This window comes from Hemibagrus wyckioides, linkage group LG29 (genome assembly GCF_019097595.1).
Source record: "Hemibagrus wyckioides isolate EC202008001 linkage group LG29, SWU_Hwy_1.0, whole genome shotgun sequence".
Lineage (NCBI taxonomy): Eukaryota > Metazoa > Chordata > Actinopteri > Siluriformes > Bagridae > Hemibagrus > Hemibagrus wyckioides.
Genome location: NC_080738.1, coordinates 7,762,932 through 7,785,120, shown reverse-complemented (window position 1 = coordinate 7,785,120; position 22,189 = coordinate 7,762,932). Strand labels below are relative to the sequence as shown.

General features: G+C 41.2%; 1 protein-coding gene and 1 non-coding gene across 3 annotated transcripts; one reads left to right on the top strand and one right to left on the bottom strand.

The window, feature by feature from the left end:
- Positions 1-3,075: 3,075 nt before the first annotated feature.
- On the bottom strand, positions 3,076-3,149 carry trnai-aau (transfer RNA isoleucine (anticodon AAU)). Its single transcript has one exon. It is a non-coding gene; the product is annotated as a tRNA-Ile (tRNA).
- A 307-nt stretch (positions 3,150-3,456) lies between these two features.
- ptpn9b (protein tyrosine phosphatase non-receptor type 9b) lies at positions 3,457-21,530 on the top strand. 2 transcript variants are annotated; one of them, XM_058384819.1, is made up of 13 exons: positions 3,457-3,568; positions 6,208-6,351; positions 11,101-11,190; positions 11,447-11,571; positions 12,157-12,262; positions 12,354-12,464; positions 12,630-13,363; positions 15,956-16,052; positions 16,716-16,785; positions 17,229-17,307; positions 17,437-17,587; positions 18,318-18,525; positions 18,661-21,530. In XM_058384819.1, exons 1-13 carry the CDS (start codon positions 3,536-3,538, stop codon positions 18,882-18,884), a joined length of 2,172 nt encoding a protein of 723 aa, XP_058240802.1. In that variant the 5' UTR covers positions 3,457-3,535; the 3' UTR covers positions 18,885-21,530. The 2 variants fall into 2 exon arrangements, with proteins under 2 accessions (XP_058240802.1, XP_058240804.1); XM_058384821.1 differs by having other exon boundaries at positions 3,480-3,565.
- Positions 21,531-22,189: the final 659 nt, after the last annotated feature.

Genomic DNA, 22,189 nt, shown 5'->3' with positions numbered 1-22,189 from the left:
GAGATGAGAGGCACCCAAGTGTCCATTCGAAACTGTTTACATCAGCGTGGTCTGCGTGCTAGATGACCTGCAAGGGTACTTGACCACACCACCAGGCACAGGCGTCATCATCTTGCATGGGCCAGCTGGACGAGGGACCAGCGGGCCTCAGTGCTGTTCTCTGATGAAAGTCGATTCACGTTGAGCAGAAATGATGGCCGCCAACAATGTTGGAGACGTCAAGGAGAGCGCTATGCATCAGCCACTGTTGTGGTGGTGTTACAGTCTGGGTAGGTGTGTCTACTCAATACAGAACTGCCCTACATCTTGTGAATGGTACAGTGACAAGCCAAAACTACCTGAATAACATCATTAATCCAGTCATTGTGGCCCTGCATGAACATCACAGGCCATCAAGGTCGCATCGTTAGGAAACGGCTGCTGGAGGTTGGGGTACCTCAAATGGAGTGGCCTGCACTTTCTCCAGACCTGTATCCCATAGAAAACCTCTGGGATCAGCTGAGTCGGCGTGTAGAGGCTCGTAACCCTGCACCCCAGAACCTCAATGACCTGAGGGCCGCCCTTCAAGAAGAGTGTAATGCCATGCCTCAGCAGACAATAAGTCGACTCGTGAACAGCATGAGACGTCGTTGTCAAGCTGTAATTGATGGTCAAGGGCACATGGCAAATTATTGAGACATTGACATTTTTTGTTGTGGTATACCCACCACTGTTGTTGGCTTTTGTTTCAATAAATTGTTTGAGATGAGGAAATCACCATTGCATGCTTCTACTTAAATGCCCTACTTTCATGATATAATATCACTGTAGTGTGAACTTTTTACATTTTCCATAAATTTCACCCAAAAGCCAAATATCCTTAACTTTTTGTGAGTATTGTATATACACTACCAGTCAAAAGTTTGGACACATCTTCTAATTCCATGGTCTTTCCTGTTGTTTATTTCTTTCTACATTGTAAAACAATGCTGAAGGCGGCCGAAATACACAATAATGTCGTTTGAACAGTTGATATTGAGATATGTCTGCTACTGATGGTCTGTAAAGCCTTCATAACGGCTCTAATCTGAGGTGCTGTTAATTGGTGATTTCTGAGGCTGGTAACTCTAAATGAACTTCTCCTCTGCGGCAGAGGTAAGTTTTGGTCTTGCTTTCCTGGGATGGTCTTCATGTGAACCAGTTTCATCATGGTGCTTGATGGGTTTTGCAAATGCACTTGACAATACTGTTCCTGCAAGAACTATTCCAGAACACCTGACCTTCGTGTCTTAAAATAACAACTGACTGTTTTTTGTTGTTATTACATATGGATTACTTAAGTCCATGTGTGTTATTTCATAGTTTTGAAATCTCCAGTATTGTTCTAGAATGTAGAAAATAAATCCCTAAACAAAAAACAAAAAACATTGAATTAAAAGGTGTGGTAGTGTGTGTATGTATATATATATATATAAAAATTGAATTGAAATAATAATAATAATAATAATAATAATAATAATAATAATAATAATAATAATTGTTGTTATTATTATTATAAACAAAAACTGCTCATATTATATTAAAAAATATAAAAATCATTTCAAAATGTGTAAGAAAAAAAGAAGATAAAAAGCACAATAGAGTAACATGGTGTCCATAAACATAAAGCAAATATTCAAATCTACTTAAATAATAGTAAGTGAATTCTATACCATTCAGAAAATAGTAATGAAATTTTATAGAAAATTCTATAGAAATCAAACGACTAATGAGATCTCATTTTTTCGTATGTGTAAGTGTTCTCTCTGCTGTGTTTTGTGCAGGTTTTGTGAGCGATGCGTTAAAAGGTGATCGAGAACAAAAGGAACAAAAAAAATAATCATTACTGTTTAGTAGATAGTGTATTGTAAGTAGTATTTGTGACTAATGCAGAAAGTTACAGGATCCCCTGCACATTGCTTTCTTTTTTCATAGACAATTCTGGCATTTTTTATTAAATATTAAATCTCTGCAGAATTTTTATATCCACAGCCAAATGGCAGCCAAAAATAACCATTTTGTAGGACATCCTTAATTCAAGTGGTCTGAGAGCTCAGGAAGGAAGGGAGCTGGGTATGTGGAGTTATATCATCAATTTGCATCACCATCTGAAGCTGCATTTAACACGGAATTGGAGTTATTTAACGTTGACATGTGACACACCGTCATAATACTATAGCAAACATTTCCTTATGAGTCTTACGTTGATTTATTTAATCAACATTTTTACTGAAATATAAGACTGAGTGCTCAAATCAGATCCATGGATTAAAACATCTGCAGCATCGTCCATCTCTGATCCTGCCTTTCCTACTCAGCAGCTGAATCTCTTATTCATGCTTTCATTTCCAATCACATAGATTACTGCATCTCCCTCCTCATCTTGCATCAGCTCTTCATCTCTCCAGCAGCTCCAGACGGTTCACTGACACCCGGTCCAGACACCACATTACATTACACATTCTCCAGAACCAGAACCTCGTATCACCTCGCAATCCTTCTTCTCACTTACGAAGCTCCCAGTATCCTTTCTCTCACCTGCTTGTCTAAACTTCTTCCACCTTTCTCGTAGACTTACTTCCTGAACCTGATTCTGAACCTACCTGTCTCTAAATAACAGACAATCCCACTCACTGTCCAGGTTTAAAACCCACATGTTCTCCAAAGCTTTTAATATTACTTAATTCCCTTCTTTTTTTTTTGTTTAGATTTATTGTTTTTCCTTTCTTCTGTGTTTCTCGTCTACTGTTACAGATCTCCATGTCTCTCCTTAGCTTATGTTTACTCTTTGTGTTGCCTATCATGAGCATCTTTGGATGGGTCACTGAAAACGACGTGATTACGTAAAATCTCTCTTCATTATTGATTTTGAATTGGAACCATTCGTTTGTACAGCCTGAAGCATGTGTTTTGCTTTCAGGTTCCTTTTTGCAAACCATGAAATTCAGTTCCTTTTTAAGAAGCCACCTCTGAGTCTATATTAAAAAGGTACTGGGTGAGGTTAATGTAGAAACCTGGAAAAAGCTTTTTTTTAAAAAAAAAAAAAGGAAGTCACCGTGGCCCGTACGGGGATCGAACCCGCGACCTTGGCGTTATTAGCACCACGCTCTAACCAACTGAGCTAACCGGCCAGCTTGATGACGCGTGTCATTATATCACAATATAAATAGATACACCACAAAACTGTTCATTATTACCTTTGCCTTAAATCGTTTTGATTTTATTACTCTGAATTAAAAGTTAAAAAAAATGCCTCAACTAATAGTTACATTATAACAATAATTAGTTATATTATCTCCGACTCTAGATATAATATTTTATAAAGCTCCAGCGCAGAAACAGTGTTTAGTTCGGCTCGTCACTCATCAGTGTCTATTTCTAGTAATTTTCGTGCCCTTAAGGCGCGCTCCTTTTTTTTAAGTCTCGTGAATGAGCGGCGCGTTCATTCCACCGCACTCGAGGGCGGCGCGTTCACGACACTCGAGGGCGCGCCCGTAAACGTTGCTCAGGCTTCAAGATGGCGGAAGCCCTGACAACCCAAGAAGAGGTGGTAAGACACCTTCACGTTTTTTTTTTTTTTTTCTTCCTCCCCTTCATGCACGGTTTATCGCGTTCGTCGTGTTCCGCGGTTACGGTTTATCGGCGTGTTTAAGGCGTACTGTAACTCGTGAGAATGAAGACTGACTGCTTCCTTCGCAGGGTTTATAGTTTGCAGGGCCCAGCTGCTGTTTTCTAGCCGTTAGCGTGTAGCCTAGCTACCCGTGTTCGGCAGCTCGCGTGCTAAGAGGCTAACTACTCTCCCGGGAATAGTGCGCTTACATTTGATAGTTAAGCTGCTAATTAATGGCTGACACGCATGAATAACATCCCTCTAATTAAGACCTTATCAAAGGTGAAACAAATGAACGTATGTTTTAAACAATCCCGGACCACCAGCTAGTAAGCCTCGTTAGCGTGTCTGCTAAAAGGCTGGTTTAGGAAGGCTGAATGACCAAATGCCACTCTAGTCCCTGTCTAGGTTTACTAAACTGGGTGTACAGTAACGCTAGTCTAGTACACTAGACGGTGAACAGAAGCTTATTTAGGATTGAACCTGAGACAGGGATGGAGATGGAGACAGTCATGCACATTCCTGCTAAAGATTATAAATATTCTACTCAAATATTCCTCGTGTCTCGTCTGTACAGCGCATAAGCCAGCTATAACGCTTCATAACGAGTAGGATATCGCTTTAGAAATGCCTCATTGAACATGTTTATTTGATGGTGTGTTATTGCTCTGCTCAGTGGACCGGGATTTAATGTGACTCCCTGTAATAACGATACTCGGTTAAACGATACATCACGATATTCAAGGAAGAACTGTCCTCGTGTTCAAATTTGGAGTATTGGTACTAAATACAGAAAGCTGAATTAGAGATGGACGCAAATGATCCTGACCAGAACTCGGTATTAAATTGGATTGGGCGTATGAGATTGGAGTGGACAAATCGCAGAATTATTAGCGAGTCTTGTTGCTTGCCCTACTGATGATGATGATGATGATGATAACAGCATAGAGTAAGCTGGTTCAGCGTTTATGATCATTCGGTGTCTTGTAGACGTGGTGGTGTATGCTGTTCTCCCATTGCACTTCAAAGATTCGTCGTTGTTTTCTCTCGATCTTCCTTTCCTGATTCAGAAAGAATCGTGTATAGACCATTCTGGAGTAGTTCAGCATTGAGGAGACGGACACAAACCTATGCGCCGAACGAAAGCTTCTTTCATCAGAAAATCAGAAAGAGCTGCATCAGCTCTGGTAACAAGCAGCAAGCAGTCAGAAATCCATCCATCCATCCAGACTGTTATCGGAGTGATGAGACCGACTGGAGACTCGCTCCATAAATGTTAAATAAGCGTCTCCTCATATCAGTGATGAAGTATTTTCTGGTTGGCTGGTGATGTGTGGGAAATACTGTTTATAACAAAGATGCAAATGAAATCCAAGAGTCTCGCTCTTTTCCATCCATCCTTATTGTGGACAGATTTGAATGCGGCGTGGCGTGTAAACTTTCCCCAAAATTATCCCCAAATTCTCCTAACGAGACTTTGTGCAAGAAAACGCACTCGATGATTTTAATCTTCATACTCCTTTAAAGTATGGAAACTCTTTCCCGCTGGCCTCGGGACTTACGCGAGTTGTTTTCAAGAGTCACATTTCAGTTTCTGATCATTTGATGTGGGAATGTGAGAAACAGAAAGCGCAGTGTTCCTGTTCGAACATGCTTATTACCTGATGTGTTTTCATCTTCCTTGAATGATTTGGATGAAGATTCTCCGCTTTGTTTGTGTGACGAGTTGAAAACGATCATCTCTCCATGTCTCGATCGATTTATTGATGTTACACAAGGTCTTTCTCAGTGAATCTGGACACTCGTTAAGCGCTGGGACTCATGAGATTATGCAGGACTTTAGTGGCGCCTGTTTTGGAATAAACAATGCAAAACACAATAATGAAGGTTTCATTAAATTCAGCATCACCATAAGTTTAATATATCGTGTGTGGCAAATCTTCAAGGTTCAGATCGTGAAAAGAGTCGATTCACTGATTCAAGAAAACGGTTCACCTCATGCACATAAACACACACACACACAAATACAGCAAGCCAAATGAATCCTGTATTAATTTTGCCCTTGTTTAGAATTCCTCTGGTAGAGTTGAATGAATCAGGGGGCTTGAAATGCAGTTGCGCAGAACCAGCCGAAAAAGTACAGACTAGCGTCGCCTTGCGTTACGTCGGGCGTCTCGTTAGTTGATCTAAACCCTTGATAATGTTCTTGGAGTTTAGAAATGAAACATTCTGTAATAAGTGCTACTGGGAAAAATGCACCGGGATTTACAAGTGACACATTTCCCAAAACAAACTGTGCAGCTTCTTTACGCACTGATCCATTTTGCTTGGTGAACCGTTTTCTGTAGGTGGAGTTGACTCTGAATCAGTGAATCGGCTCTTTTACGGTCTGTTGTCATTTTTCATGACGTTAAAAATGCAGCCTTTTATAATAAAGAATGATTTCTGGCCTCCTGAAATGCTGCACATACACACTGTTATCTCGCTGTGTTGCTCACACTTGTGCATCATGGACATTAACACTGCTGGTCATGAATGCATCACAGTACATAGTTGAATATTGTGTGTGTGTGTGTCAGGCGGTGGAGGAGTTCCTGGCTGAGTTAAGATGTCGGGAACAGTCACAGAACGCCACCCTCGTCAGTCAGATCACCGCCGTCAAGTTTCTCATGGCACGGAAGTTTGACGTCTCACGAGCCATAGATCTCTTCCAGGCTTACAAGGTAAAGTCACAGTCACAGAGTCAGTCTACAAGTAAAGTCACAGTCACAGAGTCAGTCTACAAGTACAGTCACAGAGTCAGTCTACAAGTAAAGTCACAGTCACAGAGTCAGTCTACAAGTAAAGTCACAGTCACAGAGTCAGTCTACAGGTAAAGTCACAGTCACAGAGTCAGTCTACAAGTAAAGTCACAGTCACAGAGTCAGTCTACAAGTACAGTCACAGAGTCAGTCTACAGGTAAAGTCACAGTCACAGAGTCAGTCTACAAGTAAAGTCACAGTCACAGAGTCAGTCTACAAGTAAAGTCACAGTCACAGAGTCAGTCTACAAGTAAAGTCACAGTCACAGAGTCAGTCTACAAGTAAAGTCACAGTCACAGAGTCAGTCTACAAGTAAAGTCACAGTCACAGAGTCAGTCTACAAGTAAAGTCACAGTCACAGAGTCAGTCTACAAGTAAAGTCACAGTCACAGAGTCAGTCTACAAGTAAAGTCACAGTCACAGAGTCAGTCTACAAGTAAAGTCACAGTCACAGAGTCAGTCTACAAGTAAAGTCACAGTCACAGAGTCAGTCTACAAGTAAAGTCACAGTCACAGAGTCAGTCTACAAGTAAAGTCACAGTCACAGAGTCAGTCTACAAGTAAAGTCACAGTCACAGAGTCAGTCTACAAGTAAAGTCACAGTCACAGAGTCAGTCTACAAGTAAAGTCACAGTCACAGAGTCAGTCTACAAGTACAGTCACAGAGTCAGTCTACAAGTACAGTCACAGAGTCAGTCTACAAGTAAAGTCACAGTCACATAGTCAGTCTACAAGTAAAGTCACAGTCACAGAGTCAGTCTACAAGTAAAGTCACAGTCACAGAGTCAGTCTACAGGTAAAGTCACAGTCACAGAGTCAGTCTACAAGTACAGTCACAGAGTCAGTCTACAAGTAAAGTCACAGTCACAGAGTCAGTCTACAAGTAAAGTCACAGTCACAGAGTCAGTCTACAAGTAAAGTCACAGTCACAGAGTCAGTCTACAAGTAAAGTCACAGTCACAGAGTCAGTCTACAAGTAAAGTCACAGTCACAGAGTCAGTCTACAAGTAAAGTCACAGTCACAGAGTCAGTCTACAAGTAAAGTCACAGTCACAGAGTCAGTCTACAAGTAAAGTCACAGTCACAGAGTCAGTCTACAAGTACAGTCACAGAGTCAGTCTACAAGTACAGTCACAGAGTCAGTCTACAAGTAAAGTCACAGTCACATAGTCAGTCTACAAGTAAAGTCACAGTCACAGAGTCAGTCTACAAGTAAAGTCACAGTCACAGAGTCAGTCTACAGGTAAAGTCACAGTCACAGAGTCAGTCTACAAGTACAGTCACAGAGTCAGTCTACAAGTAAAGTCACAGTCACAGAGTCAGTCTACAAGTAAAGTCACAGTCACAGAGTCAGTCTACAAGTAAAGTCACAGTCACAGAGTCAGTCTACAAGTAAAGTCACAGTCACAGAGTCAGTCTACAGGTAAAGTCACAGTCACAGAGTCAGTCTACAAGTAAAGTCACAGTCACAGAGTCAGTCTACAAGTAAAGTCACAGTCACAGAGTCAGTCTACAAGTAAAGTCACAGTCACAGAGTCAGTCTACAGGTAAAGTCAGTCACAGAGTCAGTCTACAAGTAAAGTCACAGTCACAGAGTCAGTCTACAAGTAAAGTCACAGTCACAGAGTCAGTCTACAAGTAAAGTCACAGTCACAGAGTCAGTCTACAGGTAAAGTCACAGTCACAGAGTCAGTCTACAGGTAAAGTCACAGTCACAGAGTCAGTCTACAAGTACAGTCACAGAGTCAGTCTACAAGTAAAGTCACAGTCACAGAGTCAGTCTACAAGTAAAGTCACAGTCACAGAGTCAGTCTACAGATAAAGTCACAGTCACAGAGTCAGTCTACAGGTAAAGTCACAGTCACAGAGTCAGTCTACAGGTAAAGTCACAGTCACAGAGTCAGTCTACAGGTAAAGTCACAGTCACAGAGTCAGTCTACAGGTAAAGTCACAGTCACAGAGTCAGTCTACAGGTAAAGTCACAGTCACAGAGTCAGTCTACAAGTAAAGTCACACTCACAGAGTCAGTCTACAGGTAAAGTCACAGAGTCAGTCTACAAGTAAAGTCACACTCACAGAGTCAGTCTACAGGTAAAGTCACAGAGTCAGTCTACAGGTAAAGTCACACTCACAGAGTCAGTCTACAAGTAAAGTCACAGTCACAGAGTCAGTCTACAAGTAAAGTCACACTCACAGAGTCAGTCTACAGGTAAAGTCACAGTCACAGAGTCAGTCTACAAGTACAGTCACAGAGTCAGTCTACAAGTAAAGTCACAGTCACAGAGTCAGTCTACAAGTAAAGTCACAGTCACAGAGTCAGTCTACAGTTAAAGTCACACTCAGAGAGTCAGTCTACAGTTAAAGTCACACTCAGAGAGTCAGTCTACAGTTAAAGTCACACTCAGAGAGTCAGTCTACAGTTAAAATCACACTCAGAGAGTCAGTCTACAGTTAAAGTCACACTCACAGAGTCAGTCTACAGTTAAAGTCACACTCACAGAGTCAGTCTACAGTTAAAGTCACACTCACAGAGTCAGTCTACAGTTAAAGTCACACTCACAGAGTCAGTCTACAGTTAAAGTCACACTCAGAGTCAGTCTACAGTTAAAGTCACACTCAGAGTCAGTCTACAGTTAAAGTCACACTCAGAGTCAGTCTACAGTTAAAGTCACACTCACAGAGTCAGTCTACAGTTAAAGTCACACTCACAGAGTCAGTCTACAGTTAAAGTCACACTCACAGAGTCAGTCTACAGTTAAAGTCACACTCACAGAGTCAGTCTACAGTTAAAGTCACACTCACAGAGTCAGTCTACAGTTAAAGTCACACTCACAGAGTCAGTCTACAGTTAAAGTCACACTCACAGAGTCAGTCTACAGTTAAAGTCACACTCACAGAGTCAGTCTACAGTTAAAGTCACACTCACAGAGTCAGTCTACAGTTAAAGTCACACTCACAGAGTCAGTCTACAGTTAAAGTCACACTCACAGAGTCAGTCTACAGTTAAAGTCACACTCACAGAGTCAGTCTACAGTTAAAGTCACACTCACAGAGTCAGTCTACAGTTAAAGTCACACTCACAGAGTCAGTCTACAGTTAAAGTCACACTCACAGAGTCAGTCTACAGTTAAAGTCACACTCACAGAGTCAGTCTACAGTTAAAGTCACACTCACAGAGTCAGTCTACAGTTAAAGTCACACTCACAGAGTCAGTCTACAGTTAAAGTCACACTCACAGAGTCAGTCTACAGTTAAAGTCACACTCACAGAGTCAGTCTACAGGTAAAGTCACACTCACAGTCAGTCTACAGGTAAAGTCACACTCACAGAGTCAGTCTACAGGTAAAGTCACACTCACAGAGTCAGTCTACAGGTAAAGTCACACTCACAGAGTCAGTCTACAGGTAAAGTCTCAGGTCTCAGTCTACTGGAGGTAAAGTCTCAGGTCTCAGTCTACTGGAGGTAAAGTCTCAGGTCTACAGGTTAAGTCTCAGTCTGCAGGTTAAGTCTCAGGTCTACAGGTTAAGTCTCAGGTCTACAGGTTAAGTCTCAGGTCTACAGGTTAAGTCTCGGGTCTACAGGACAGGTCTCAGGTCTACAGGTTAAGTCTCAGGTCTACAGGTCAGGTCTCAGGTCTACAGGTTAAGTCTCAGGTTTTACAAAGCCAGAATTAGTTGCTCTCTCTGTACAAATGTTGGTTAAGTAGCTGTTTTTTTTTCGATGTTCACTTCTCTTTCTTTGAGGTAATAAACCAGCACAGTGCCTTTTCACACGCTCCCCATGAAAGCCTCACATTGTTGGTTTGATTTCGGTTTCAAACAAGTATCCACAGCTATTCTCTGATCTGCTGTTCTCGAAAATCCATCCAATCAGAACTGAGAGTTCAGCTGCTCTGTGGTATAATGACATGTAAAGTTAAAGGTAAACACACACACACCGTTTAGCGCTGCTCTTCTGTCGATCGTTTCATGTTTGCTATCACGGTCCCATTCTTCATTCTGACAGGTAAACTGCTCATTGTACAGTTTTGTATAAACAGGTGTTTTTTTTGTTAAATAAAGAAGCAGATGGACCTAGGTGTACCATTTTCATTTGTTGTTTATTCAGGAGAAACCATTTGGCGAAAATACCCATCAGTGTTGTAGGGCTGCGACGGAAGGAAAGAAAATCAATGGCCATCATGGGGATAGGCTTCTTCCTCACGGCATCGTGGGTAATGCGTCTAGTCCCCGGGATGCTGAGACAACAGATTATGAAAATACCATTAAGAATCATTCCACCGCGATCCGCAGCCAGGGACGCTTCCCGAAATGGCCGACGTTCTGCTAGTAACACTAACTAAACATGAGTTCTGTGAATCGCAGCGTTCACGAGCGAGCTTCGTCAGCTTGGAGTAATTTAATCCCACAGTTTATTTTGGGCCAAACAATGAACTGCCAGCTGTACTAAAATTGGATATTAAAAAATTCCAAGACGGAAAATACTGCTCCAACACGCGTATAATTGTTCCAGACGTTATTTACAGTTGTACTTGAGTATAAATAGACCAGAGCAGATTATACACAACAGATCCGATCATATATTTTTTAAAGGTTGAGATCATATTTTAAAGTATAGATAAACATTAGCTTTGGCTTTGATCTTGGTGTGTGTGTGTGTTGTCTCTTCAGAATACTAGAATAAAGGAAGGGATCTACAATATTAACCCAAACGAAGAACCTTTGAGGACTGAGTTACTGAGTGGCAAATTTACAGTCCTGGTAAGTCAGAGCTTAAAAATAAAAGTCTTTCTGCTTTCATACATGGTCAATAAGTGAAAGTGTAAAAGTCATAATGTGTTATTAGTGACGTTGAGTCGTGATTTTTGTATGGAAGAGTGTTTCTAGTGCTGTACAGCAGATGTGCTCAGGTCATGCTCTGTGTTTGTGTCCATCTGTCCAGTTCATGTGCATTATGAGTAAATAGCTGCAGCTTGTTCCTGTGTTTATAAGTGTGTGTGTGTGTGTGTGCGCACAGCCAGGGCGTGACGCTAAGGGTGCAGCCTTGGCACTCTTCACTGCCCGTCTCCACCGCCCTGACGTCACTACCCATAAGGCTGTTCTTCAAGCCATCATCTATCAACTGGACAAAGCCATAGAGAGGTAGAGTCTGAGACTGAAACTGTTTTCAGTTCACTGGAAATAAATCATTGTTGAAATTGCACCCTGATGTTTCAGAACTCTTTTTTTTTTTGTCCCCTCAGTAAACAACCAACTCAGCTGGTGTACAGACGTGTTTTAGTGTTTTAAGGAAGAATAAACAGCTGAATGTATGAAATGGAAGGGCATTAGTTGATAATCGGTCAGTTTTGTTTTCATTGAAAAGGTGTTCATGCGTCTCTCGGTGAGGACTGGCGGGATTGTGCTGTAGCAAGAAATCAGCTACTTATCAGTATTTATCAGAAGTGAAACAGGAAATCTGATTAAGTATTAAAGCTGGGTGTGAATTGTGAACTGCTTTCAGATCCGCTTCCTCACTGCTTTTGTCCGAATCCTAAATAAATGTGGATTTATTAAGCAGATCACCAGACAGTTCATTAAACTGGTTATGTTAAAGCTCTGAAATTATTCTTATAATTACTTTTAGTTTTCCTCCCTCTATTTTTGCTGAACTAATATATTTTTTGTAATGGTTTATCACGTCTTTTTTATTAACCCCTCCTGCATCTGTATTTCTGCCCTCTTTAGCATTCAGACACAAAGAGATGGTCTTATATTCATCTACGACATGACCAACTCCACCTACAGCAACTTCGACTACGAGCTCTGTGTCAAAATTTTAAACCTGCTCAAAGTAAGTGTCCCAGTGTTTTCTGTCCAGTGAAGAAGAGAATGCCGTCTATCTTAGCATCAAAGCTAACGTCCGTTATGTCTGTCTGATCCAGGGAGCGTTTCCTGCCAGGTTAAAGTGCGTGTTCATCGTGTCGTCGCCACTCTGGTTTCGAGCGCCGTTTGCTGTGCTGCGTCTTTTCGTGCGAGAGAAACTCAGAGAGAGAGTAAGTATTCACACCCTACTTAAATAATACCCATTAGAGGAAGCTATAGTTTCAGCTGAAAGACCTGACAAATCACTAAATGTTATTTGAATCACTGTTGTAAGTTAAATTGTCACTTATGCTAATATTCTGTGCTAATATTAATTAAATGGCTCTTCATTGTAGGTGTGTACAGTAAAAGCTCATGAACTGGCCAATCACATCCCAGTCAGCTCGCTCCCGGAGCACCTGGGGGGCTCATCACAGTACAGCCACATGGCCTGGATCCAGTCATGTGTTAATTCCACCCTGAACAACTCCACTGATGGTAACACAGACTGTTTGGACGGCCTGCTGCACTCCTACTGCCAGGATCAAAACCAGACGGCCAACGCCAACCCGGGTGCCACGTTGCTTGGGAACAACCTTGACGACGGCAACGCTAATCCTCAGAACCACCGGCACACTCATTGGAATGGCCTAACACCACTGGGCTCAAATGCCAACATCGCCAACGGTCGTCAGGCTCCACCCCCTCAATCAGATACACCCCCAGACACGCCCCTACACCACAAACATAACACGGATTCAATGTCAGCGTCAACGGGAGGCATGAACGACTGCCGACGAGATGGCAACGGCGCTGAGCAGGAAGCTGACTTTCTTGGTGAGGAAGCGGAAGCCCGAGACGGAGTTCCGCCCCTTCCTCAGAAGTCGTCGAGGCCAACACCCCTGTCACGTAGCCCAGCCCACGAGACAAGTTGGCCACTTGGAACGGCATCGATACATACAGCTGAGCCCGGGGGGATGACTGTGCAGGAGCTGGTACAGCACGTCAAAACCAAGAAGAAGAAAGGCATCTACCAGGAGTACGAGGAGATCCGGAAAGAGCTGCCTGCTGGAGCATTTGATTACTCAAAGTGAGAGTGATGAGTATGAATAAATTAAGTTGATGATTAGGTCAGTGGTGGTGATGAGTATTAAGTCAGTGATGAATACATTAATGTTATAATGAGGATGACTGGGCCTACAGTAGATTATGACGAGTGGATTGATATAAATTACGTTCAATTAATATTCTAAGGAAAAATGAATAGTGGATACAGGAAGCAGCTTTTATGCTTAATTCCATTAATGTGGTAGTGATGAGTGTATTACGATGTGATGAGTGCATTAAGATGGTGAAGAGTGTTTTACAATTGTAGTGATGAGTGTATTAGGGTAGTGATGAGTGTATTAGGGTAGTGATGAGTGTATTAGGGATAGTGATGAGTGTGTTAGGGATAGTGATGAGTGTATTAGGGTAGTGATGAGTGTATTAGGGTAGTGATGAGTGTATTAAGATGGTGATGAGTGTATTAGGGTAGTGATTGTGTTAGGGATAGTGATGAGTGTATTAGGGATAGTGATGAGTGTATTAGGGATAGTGATGAGTGTATTAGGCTAGTGATGAGTATTAGGGTAGTGATGAGTGTATTAGGGTAGTGATGAGTGTATTAAGATAGTGATGAGTGTATTAGGCTAGTGATGAGTGTATTAGGCTAGTGATGAGTGTATTAGGCTAGTGATAAGTATTAATATAGTGATGAGTGTATTAGGGTAGTGATGAGTGTATTAGGGTAGTGATGAGTGTATTAGGGTAGTGATGAGTGTATTAGGGTAGTGATGAGTGTATTAGGGTAGTGATGAGTGTGTTAAGATGGTGATGAGTGTATTAGGGTAGTGATGAGTGTATTAGGGTAGTGATGAGTGTATTAGGGTAGTGATGAGTGTATTAGGGTGGTGATGAGTGTATTAGGGTAATGATGAGTGTATTAAGATGGTGATGAGTGTATTAGGGTGGTGATGAGTGTGTTAGGGATAGTGATGAGTGTATTAGGGTAATGATGAGTGTATTAAGATGGTGATGAGTGTATTAGGGTAGTGATGAGTGTGTTAGGGATAGTGATGAGTGTATTAGGCTAGTGATGAGTGTATTAGGGTAGTGATGAGTGTATTAGGGTAGTGATAAGTATTAATATAGTGATGAGTGTATTAGGGTAGTGATGAGTGTATTAAGGTAGTGATGAGTGTATTAGGGTAGTGATGAGTGTATTAGGGTAGTGATGAGTGTGTTAAGATGGTGATGAGTGTATTAGGGTAGTGATGAGTGTATTAGGGTAGTGATGAGTGTATTAGGGTAGTGATGAGTGTATTAGGGTAGTGATGAGTGTATTAGGGTAGTGATGAGTGTATTAGGGTAGTGATGAGTGTATTAGGGTAGTGATGAGTGTGTTAAGATGGTGATGAGTGTATTAGGGTGGTGATGAGTGTATTAGGGTGGTGATGAGTGTATTAGGGATAGTGATGAGTGTATTAGGGATAGTGATGAGTGTATTAGGGATAGTGATGAGTGTATTAGGGATAGTGATGAGTGTATTAGGGATAGTGATGAGTGTATTAAGATAGTGATGAGTGTATTAGGGTGGTGATGAGTGTATTAGGGTGGTGATGAGTGTATTAGGGATAGTGATGAGTGTATTAGGGATAGTGATGAGTGTATTAAGATAGTGATGAGTGTATTAGGGTGGTGATGAGTGTATTAGGGTAGTGATGAGTGTATTAGGGTAGTGATGAGTGTATTAGGGATAGTGATGAGTGTATTAGGGATAGTGATGAGTGTATTAGGGATAGTGATGAGTGTATTAAGATAGTGATGAGTGTATTAGGGATAGTGATGAGTGTATTAAGATAGTGATGAGTGTATTAGGGTAGTGATGAGTGTATTAGGGTAGTGATGAGTGTATTAGGGTAGTGATGAGTGTATTAGGGTAGTGATGAGTGTATTAGGGTAGTGATGAGTGTATTAGGGTAGTGATGAGTGTATTAGGGATAGTGATGAGTGTATTAGGGTAGTGATGAGTGTATTAAGATAGTGATGAGTATTAAGGTAGTGATGAGTGTATTAGGGTAGTGATGAGTGTATTAGGGTAGTGATGAGTGTATTAGGGTAGTGATGAGTGTATTAGGATAGTGATGAGTGTATTAGGGTAGTGATGAGTGTATTAATATAGTGATGAGTATTAATATAGTGATGAGTGTATTAGGGATAGTGATAAGTGTGTTAATATGGTGATGAGTGTATTAGGGTAGTGATGAGTGTGTTAGGGATAGTGATGAGTGTATTAGGGATAGTGATGAGTGTATTAGGGATAGTGATAAGTGTGTTAATATGGTGATGAGTGTATTAGGGTAGTGATGAGTGTGTTAGGGATAGTGATGAGTGTATTAGGGATAGTGATGAGTGTATTAGGGATAGTGATGAGTGTATTAGGGATAGTGATGAGTGTATTAGGGATAGTGATAAGTGTGTTAAGATGGTGATGAGTGTGTTATGGAGTAAGAGTTTTGGAAGTGAGAGTTTTCTTCCTAAAACCACTGTAGCAGGCTATTCTGTGTTTTGTGTCCAGACCCGCGGTTGGATCCATGTGAACAGCTCGCATAACCTTGTTGATGTTTGTTTGTCTCAACAGGAGACCAGCTAATCAGGTCAAAAACCGCTACAGTGACGTGCTCTGCTTGGACGAGTCCCGTGTCCGACTTTGCCCACTCAATGACGACGACGACGAGGTCAGCAGCATCTTCAACATTCAGCATATTAGAATTTAATATTTTATTTTCTCAGTAAGTATATTTCAGTAAGAAGAATGTTAAGTCTGTAAGCGTAAGATGCCGAGTCCGGGACACACATTAAGACAGGCTGTGTCCCTGTGATCTGTTGTCAGTCGGCACTCGCATGCTCTCACCATAACTACATCAGGTTCTGAGAAACATATCAGATTTTATGCAATGCTGATATATGCCTACAGGTTGGTAAACTGGACACAATACTGCTGGACCATGATCTGCCTCTGCTACAGAACATCATGGCAGTGCTAAACCAGACCAAATCTATTTTTGGATTCGATTATGATGATTATTAAATTAAACAATGCTGGCTTAGTTATTAACCTGAGTGTGTGTGTGTGTGTGTATATATATTTAGATTTTTTTTTTTTTTTACATTGTTTTAACATTTGTTTAAAATCATTTGTTTTGAACATCCATAAAGGTGTCCAGAATAATATACTTTCTTTTAGCTAGCTCATGAAAAGAAAAAGAATTCAGCTAATGTATACAGTGCACTTGTGTTTATATGATCCTGGTATTCTTTGACTGCTCTTTCTATTAGACTGTAAGCTCTGAGATGGAAAGATACATTAGAGTCTGACTTTTTCCTGCTTTTCCTTTCAGACTTCAGACTACATTAACGCAAGCTTCATGGACGGCTACAAGATGAAGAATGCGTACATTGCCACTCAGGGTAAGAAACTGGGGAAAATGCGCTAAATTCAGCTACCACTTTCTAATATCTCGATTGTTTTGGAAATGTTTTTCGCTTCGCATTTTGCCTCTCGTCAGGCTGGAACAGAACATTTCCATCCAATTTTATTTCTATAGCGCTTTTAACAAAGGACGCAATCACAAAGCAGCTTTATATATTTAGATCTGTATTAAACGTGTCCCTAATGAGCAAGCCAGAGGAAAATGTGCCGAAGAAATACTCCCAGAGACGATATGAGGAAGAAACCTTGAGAGGAACCAGACTGGGCTTCAAGCTTGTTTTCCTGATATTCACATTATGGCTTACAAAAGTGGACACGGATATTAAAATGCTGTAGATATTGTGCTTGGTGTCAGCCAGTGATGAGCATTATAGTGTTTGTGTTTGTGCCATAATAATGAGTTTTCTGTTTGTGATTTTAGGGCCTTTGCCAAAAACATATGGTGACTTTTGGCGAATGGTTTGGGAGCAAGTGGTGTTAATCATCGTCATGACAACAAGGTAGACAGGGCTGAAACACCTTTCCACCTTTCACACACTACTGGATATACTGTTCACATATTTACAACACTTCTCTCTGAGGAATATCTCTGCTTAAATTGAAAGAAGTATTTGTTCTCTCTCTCTCAGAGTTGTGGAGCGAGGCCGAGTGAAGTGCGGACAGTACTGGCCCCTGGAAGCCGGCCGCACAGAGGAGTATGGGTACTTCCTGGTGAGAAACGTCCACATTGAGATGTTTCAGGATTTTAAACTGTCGCATCTGGAGCTGTATAACAGTCAGGTACATTACTTCCTCTTTTCTAAACCTCCCTTTTATGTCTTGCTGCATCATAACATGACAACAAAATCTTCTGCAGGCCATGACAGAGCAGAACCACTCGTTACTAATCAGAACATTATTAAAAAATACAGTGTGTATATATATATATATATATATATATATATATATATATATATTAGGGCTGTCAACGTTAATGCATGCAAAATCCTTTACGCGGTAAAATAATTTAACACAAATTACTTAAACACACAAAGGTGGGTCATTGACGTAATTTGCATCGCGCAGATGATATTGGGGGTCGGGAGTTTATCACTCTTAGCATCTACAATAGCTATCTGTTTGTCTGTCTATCTATACTATACTATATTGCCAAAAGTTTTGGTATTCCTTCTTTCCTTCCTTCTATACTTCCTTCCTTTCTGCTACTTACTTACTTAATGGATAAATTGTATAACATACCAGTTGTAAACATTAATCTAAATGTTTAGCTTATGCTATTTGCTCTGGTTCAGGTGGAATAAAGCATTTGTGGATGCTCTGTTATTGGAAAATAATCATCTTTGGGCTGCTAACTAGCATCTTGGCTTGGTGTCTGGCTTTATTGCATCACCCTGTGTGCACCAGCTCTTGATGTATTTGCCTATAACAGCACCTTAAACTCCCTGAGTTTTATTCATTCTATAACATTTTTGTTGGTGTATTTTATTTGTCCTGTCTCTCCCACACACAGACCGGCGAGTGTAGAGAGGTGTCTCATTATCTCTACATGAGCTGGCCGGATTTTGGGGTTCCAAAATCTGCATCGGCCATGTTGGATTTCCGGGCCGAGGTGAAGCAAAGGCAAGAGCTGGCGCTGCGAACGATATTTCCCGATTGGACGGGACCTCCCGGGGGTCCTCCCATAGTCGTACACTGCAGTGCTGGAATTGGAAGGACAGGTGGGTTCATATACTGCTGTTTCTTTCCAAAGCAACATGCACACATGCTACTTAAACGTCTTTTAGTATCATATTAAGTTCTGATCATCCATCTGCACCTCTCTCTCTCTCTCTCTCTCTCTCTCTCTCCCTCAGGTACATTCTGCACGCTGGACATTTGTCTCTCGCGTCTTGAGGACATTGCCACGGTGGATGTGAAGCAGACGGTGCGGCGCATGCGCACCCAGCGCGCCTTCAGCATTCAGACGTGGGACCAGTATTACTTCTGCTACCGAGCCGTGATCGAGTACGCACAGCAAACCGGACGCCTCGCACCCGTCGAGTGGTCCGACACAGAGCTGGAGACGGACAGCGAGTGACCGAGAGCGAGGGAGGGAGTAAGAATCGAGGTGCCAAAAGAATAAAAAGAGATCTCATGCTCTTTTTTTTTTCATCCAGAAGGCACATGTCTGCAGGTGAAGCACCACTTTCCTGCTCGGCTTTTTTGTCCCCTCGCTGGGAAGAAGGAAGAAAAAGCAGGAAGGAGTAAAAGAAAAGGAAGTGGAGGAGAGGAGAGGATTTTCTTCTCGCAGCCTGCCACTTTGCAATCCCCTTCAGCGAGTCGTGGCTTGGTGTACGAGTTGTAGCAGTTTATAAAATGACTTGCACACAGTTGAATGAGAAACTCGAACTAATACCCAGCTTGCCCCCTTCCCCCCCCCCCTCCTTTTTCTCAGTCCACATGTGAGAAATATTCTGATATCAGTGTCGTGCAGCTCGGGGTTTGTGTCACACTTGTGAAAGTGTTCAAACTTGAATTGTTTTGTTTTTTTTCTCTCTCTCCATCATAGCGAGGTTTGCGCGCAAACCGGTTGCCGCAAACCCATCTCTATATTCTCTTTATCGTCATTCTTACGTTCATCGTAAACTAACCTTCAAACCAAAGGTAACGCGTCGAGTGCTTGGATGTATCTGTAATTCATTGTGACTTAAAAACCTTGTATAGTCTTGTAAGATACATTTATATATTGTGCATAATAACCTTTTTTTGGGGGGGGCGGGGAGAAAGTCTTGTTTTAATATAATACTCGATGTTATTCAGAAATCTATATATAAATGAATCTATGTATAAATATATGTTGGGGTAGAACAATAAGATGAAGAGAGATCACAGAAGAGGAAAAAATAACAATATCACGCTACTTCCAGTCCTGCATCCTATTTTCACCCCTTTTCTTTTCTCTAGTCGATGACTATCAATCGATCGGCCTTAAATCCAGGGCTCGTGACCAGGAAGTTTTTTTTTTTTTAAACAGGTTCTCTCGGGTTAACCCCGAATCTCGGGTCGATACGGAAGGGGCAGTATGAGTGTATTCCCCAGAAAGGTCTAAAATGGAAGTTTCGTCAGTTCAGGATGTGAAATGTGTGGACATCAGCCCATACCCCCCCAAAAAAGAAAAGAATTAGAACCCCTTTAAGTGATATTGTTTCGGATGAGGGGGCGTGGCTTGTTTTCCGGGGGCCAAAAGCAGCTAGCCAGTCCTTTTTAAAAATGACAGATGACACGTTTCTCGCTTGTGAATTTATTATTTCGTCCTTGCGAAATAGTGGCCTTTAAACTTCGCATCACTGCCTGTATTAAAAAAAAGAAAAAAGAAAAAAAGTAATAACGTAATTCGACTCTTATTTCCGCTCGTCTCCTCCTCCCTCAACCGCTGCCTCGTCTCAGTCCCGGATCTCAGTGGAAGTTGACTGACACTTCTTTAACCACCTGCCCCGTGTCAGTGGTGCTGTGTGTGTGTGTGCGCGAGGTGCAGGCAGATTGGGACGGAGCCAGCGGCGGTGCAGTGTGAAGTCCCGGGTGAAGCGAATCCTCGGGGTTTATTTGTGCCTTCAAGCTTTCAGTAGCGCAAAAGCGAAATCCCGTTCCGAGAGCAGAAAGCTGCGTCTTGCGTCTGTACGAGGATTATTATATCGGATCATCTCAGGGGTATATTTGCTGTCGTCCTGGTGTCAATATATTATTTTTTTTTTTTCTCGCTTTGTTTTGGCAGTTCATCATTTTAAAAATGATGCATAGCAATTTCTTTGTATCATACCATAGCCTGTATTATAGTCTGTTTTGTTTTTGTTTTTTTTGTAATGTGTCTGTACAACTTCAGCAGTATTTGAAGTTTGGAGTGTCGGTACGGCCGAGGACGGAAACGTAAAAAAGGTTTTTGATTTGATAAGCTAAAAAAAAAAAAGAAAGGAAAATTCGACTGACTTTGATTTCATGCCACTTCTGGACCCACGTTACTTGCTGCTGTGCTTTTTGGGAGTTTCGTGTTTAAAGAAGAATGTTCCATCAACAGCAGTGTTGATGTCTTTTACCCAGAATGTCTGTTGCTTTACTGTTTTTTTTTTTTTTTTTTCCCTCCCAATAATCAGAGCGCAGGAATTAAGGGTTGTACACAAAACCCTGCTCATTTGTATTGGTATATAGTTATAATAACGACCATTTGTTATAGTATTCGTTATGCTGGCTTCTTTACTCAGAAGAGGCTGTGTTCCAATAACGCTTCCTTAACACCCCCTTGTCCACTTCACCCTAGTGGCAATCCTTTCATTCCGTCTTTCATCCTTTTTTTTAAGAAAAAAAAAAAAAAAATACAGCGTGTTTATATATAACGCGTTTAGAATGATCCTGTCATCACTTATACTATAGCAGCTATAAACATTCACAAGCCACTCATTTGTAGTTTATAGATGACAGATGTTATAACTAAAGGCTTTCCCGTGTCGGAAAACTTACTGACTGTTACAAAGCCCCGACACTGGAGACTCCTTCCAGACATTTAACCCAGTTACTAAAGTAACAAGAGCACCTTCAGTGCTACAGAACATGAATCAACACTTTCTGACCAATCAGAAGCGAGGATTGCAGCAGCACCGTGGTGTGAAACGTTCGTTTGTTACGAGAAGTCGACTAGGGCGTGTTAAAAGCTGTTTTGGAACACACAAAAAAAGAAAAAGAAAAAGTGAAAGAGTACAATTGGGAGCTAAACCGAAAAAGTGGTTTTTGTTCGTCATGTGATTTTCCTCAGCAGATCCTCACAATGCCTTCTCTTTACTCGTGTAGTGACAACACGTGGGAGGAAAAGATCGAAAGACTTCAGAGCAACTGCTATTACGAATATCACACTGTAAAAGCAGCGTCTGTGTCTCTTACGTTCGTTTCCAAAATGAAACACTTGCATGGACGGATGGCGTGAGGTTAAACGAGCGGCGCCGAGAAAAGAGAAGAGCGAGCATGGGAAGGACGAGCTGTCGACTTTCTATAATAATTATTATATAAGAAAGATGGGAATGCAGCTGTATTTCATATATATATATATATATATATATATATATATATATATATATATATATATATATATATATATATATATATATATAAATATTTTTTTTTGTATCTCATCTGTGCCTGATGTTTTTTGTGATTCAGTAATGGTCTTTACCTGCCGCCTGCATTAGTGTCATAGTAAACATGACTATTATTCTGAAACCGCTGCTGTGTGTGTGTTTTGGGGAAAAGGGGGTGATGACAAAGTATTTTAAATGCAAACAAAAAGGTAAGAAGCTTTGTATTTTTATAAAAATTCAAAAAAAATTTTTTTTATTATTATTAAGATGTGAAAAGGGG

What these genes read in the sequence shown, in the direction of transcription:
- ptpn9b (XM_058384819.1), top strand. Translation starts at nt 3,536, where the DNA reads ATGGCGGAAGCCCTGACAACCCAAGAAGAGGTG. An exon ending in ATCTCTTCCAGGCTTACAAG is followed by an intron (nt 6,352 to 11,100) that starts GTAAAGTCACAG and finishes TTGTCTCTTCAG; the next exon opens with AATACTAGAATAAAGGAAGG. An exon ending in GAGAGAAACTCAGAGAGAGA is followed by an intron (nt 12,465 to 12,629) that starts GTAAGTATTCAC and finishes TCTTCATTGTAG; the next exon opens with GTGTGTACAGTAAAAGCTCA.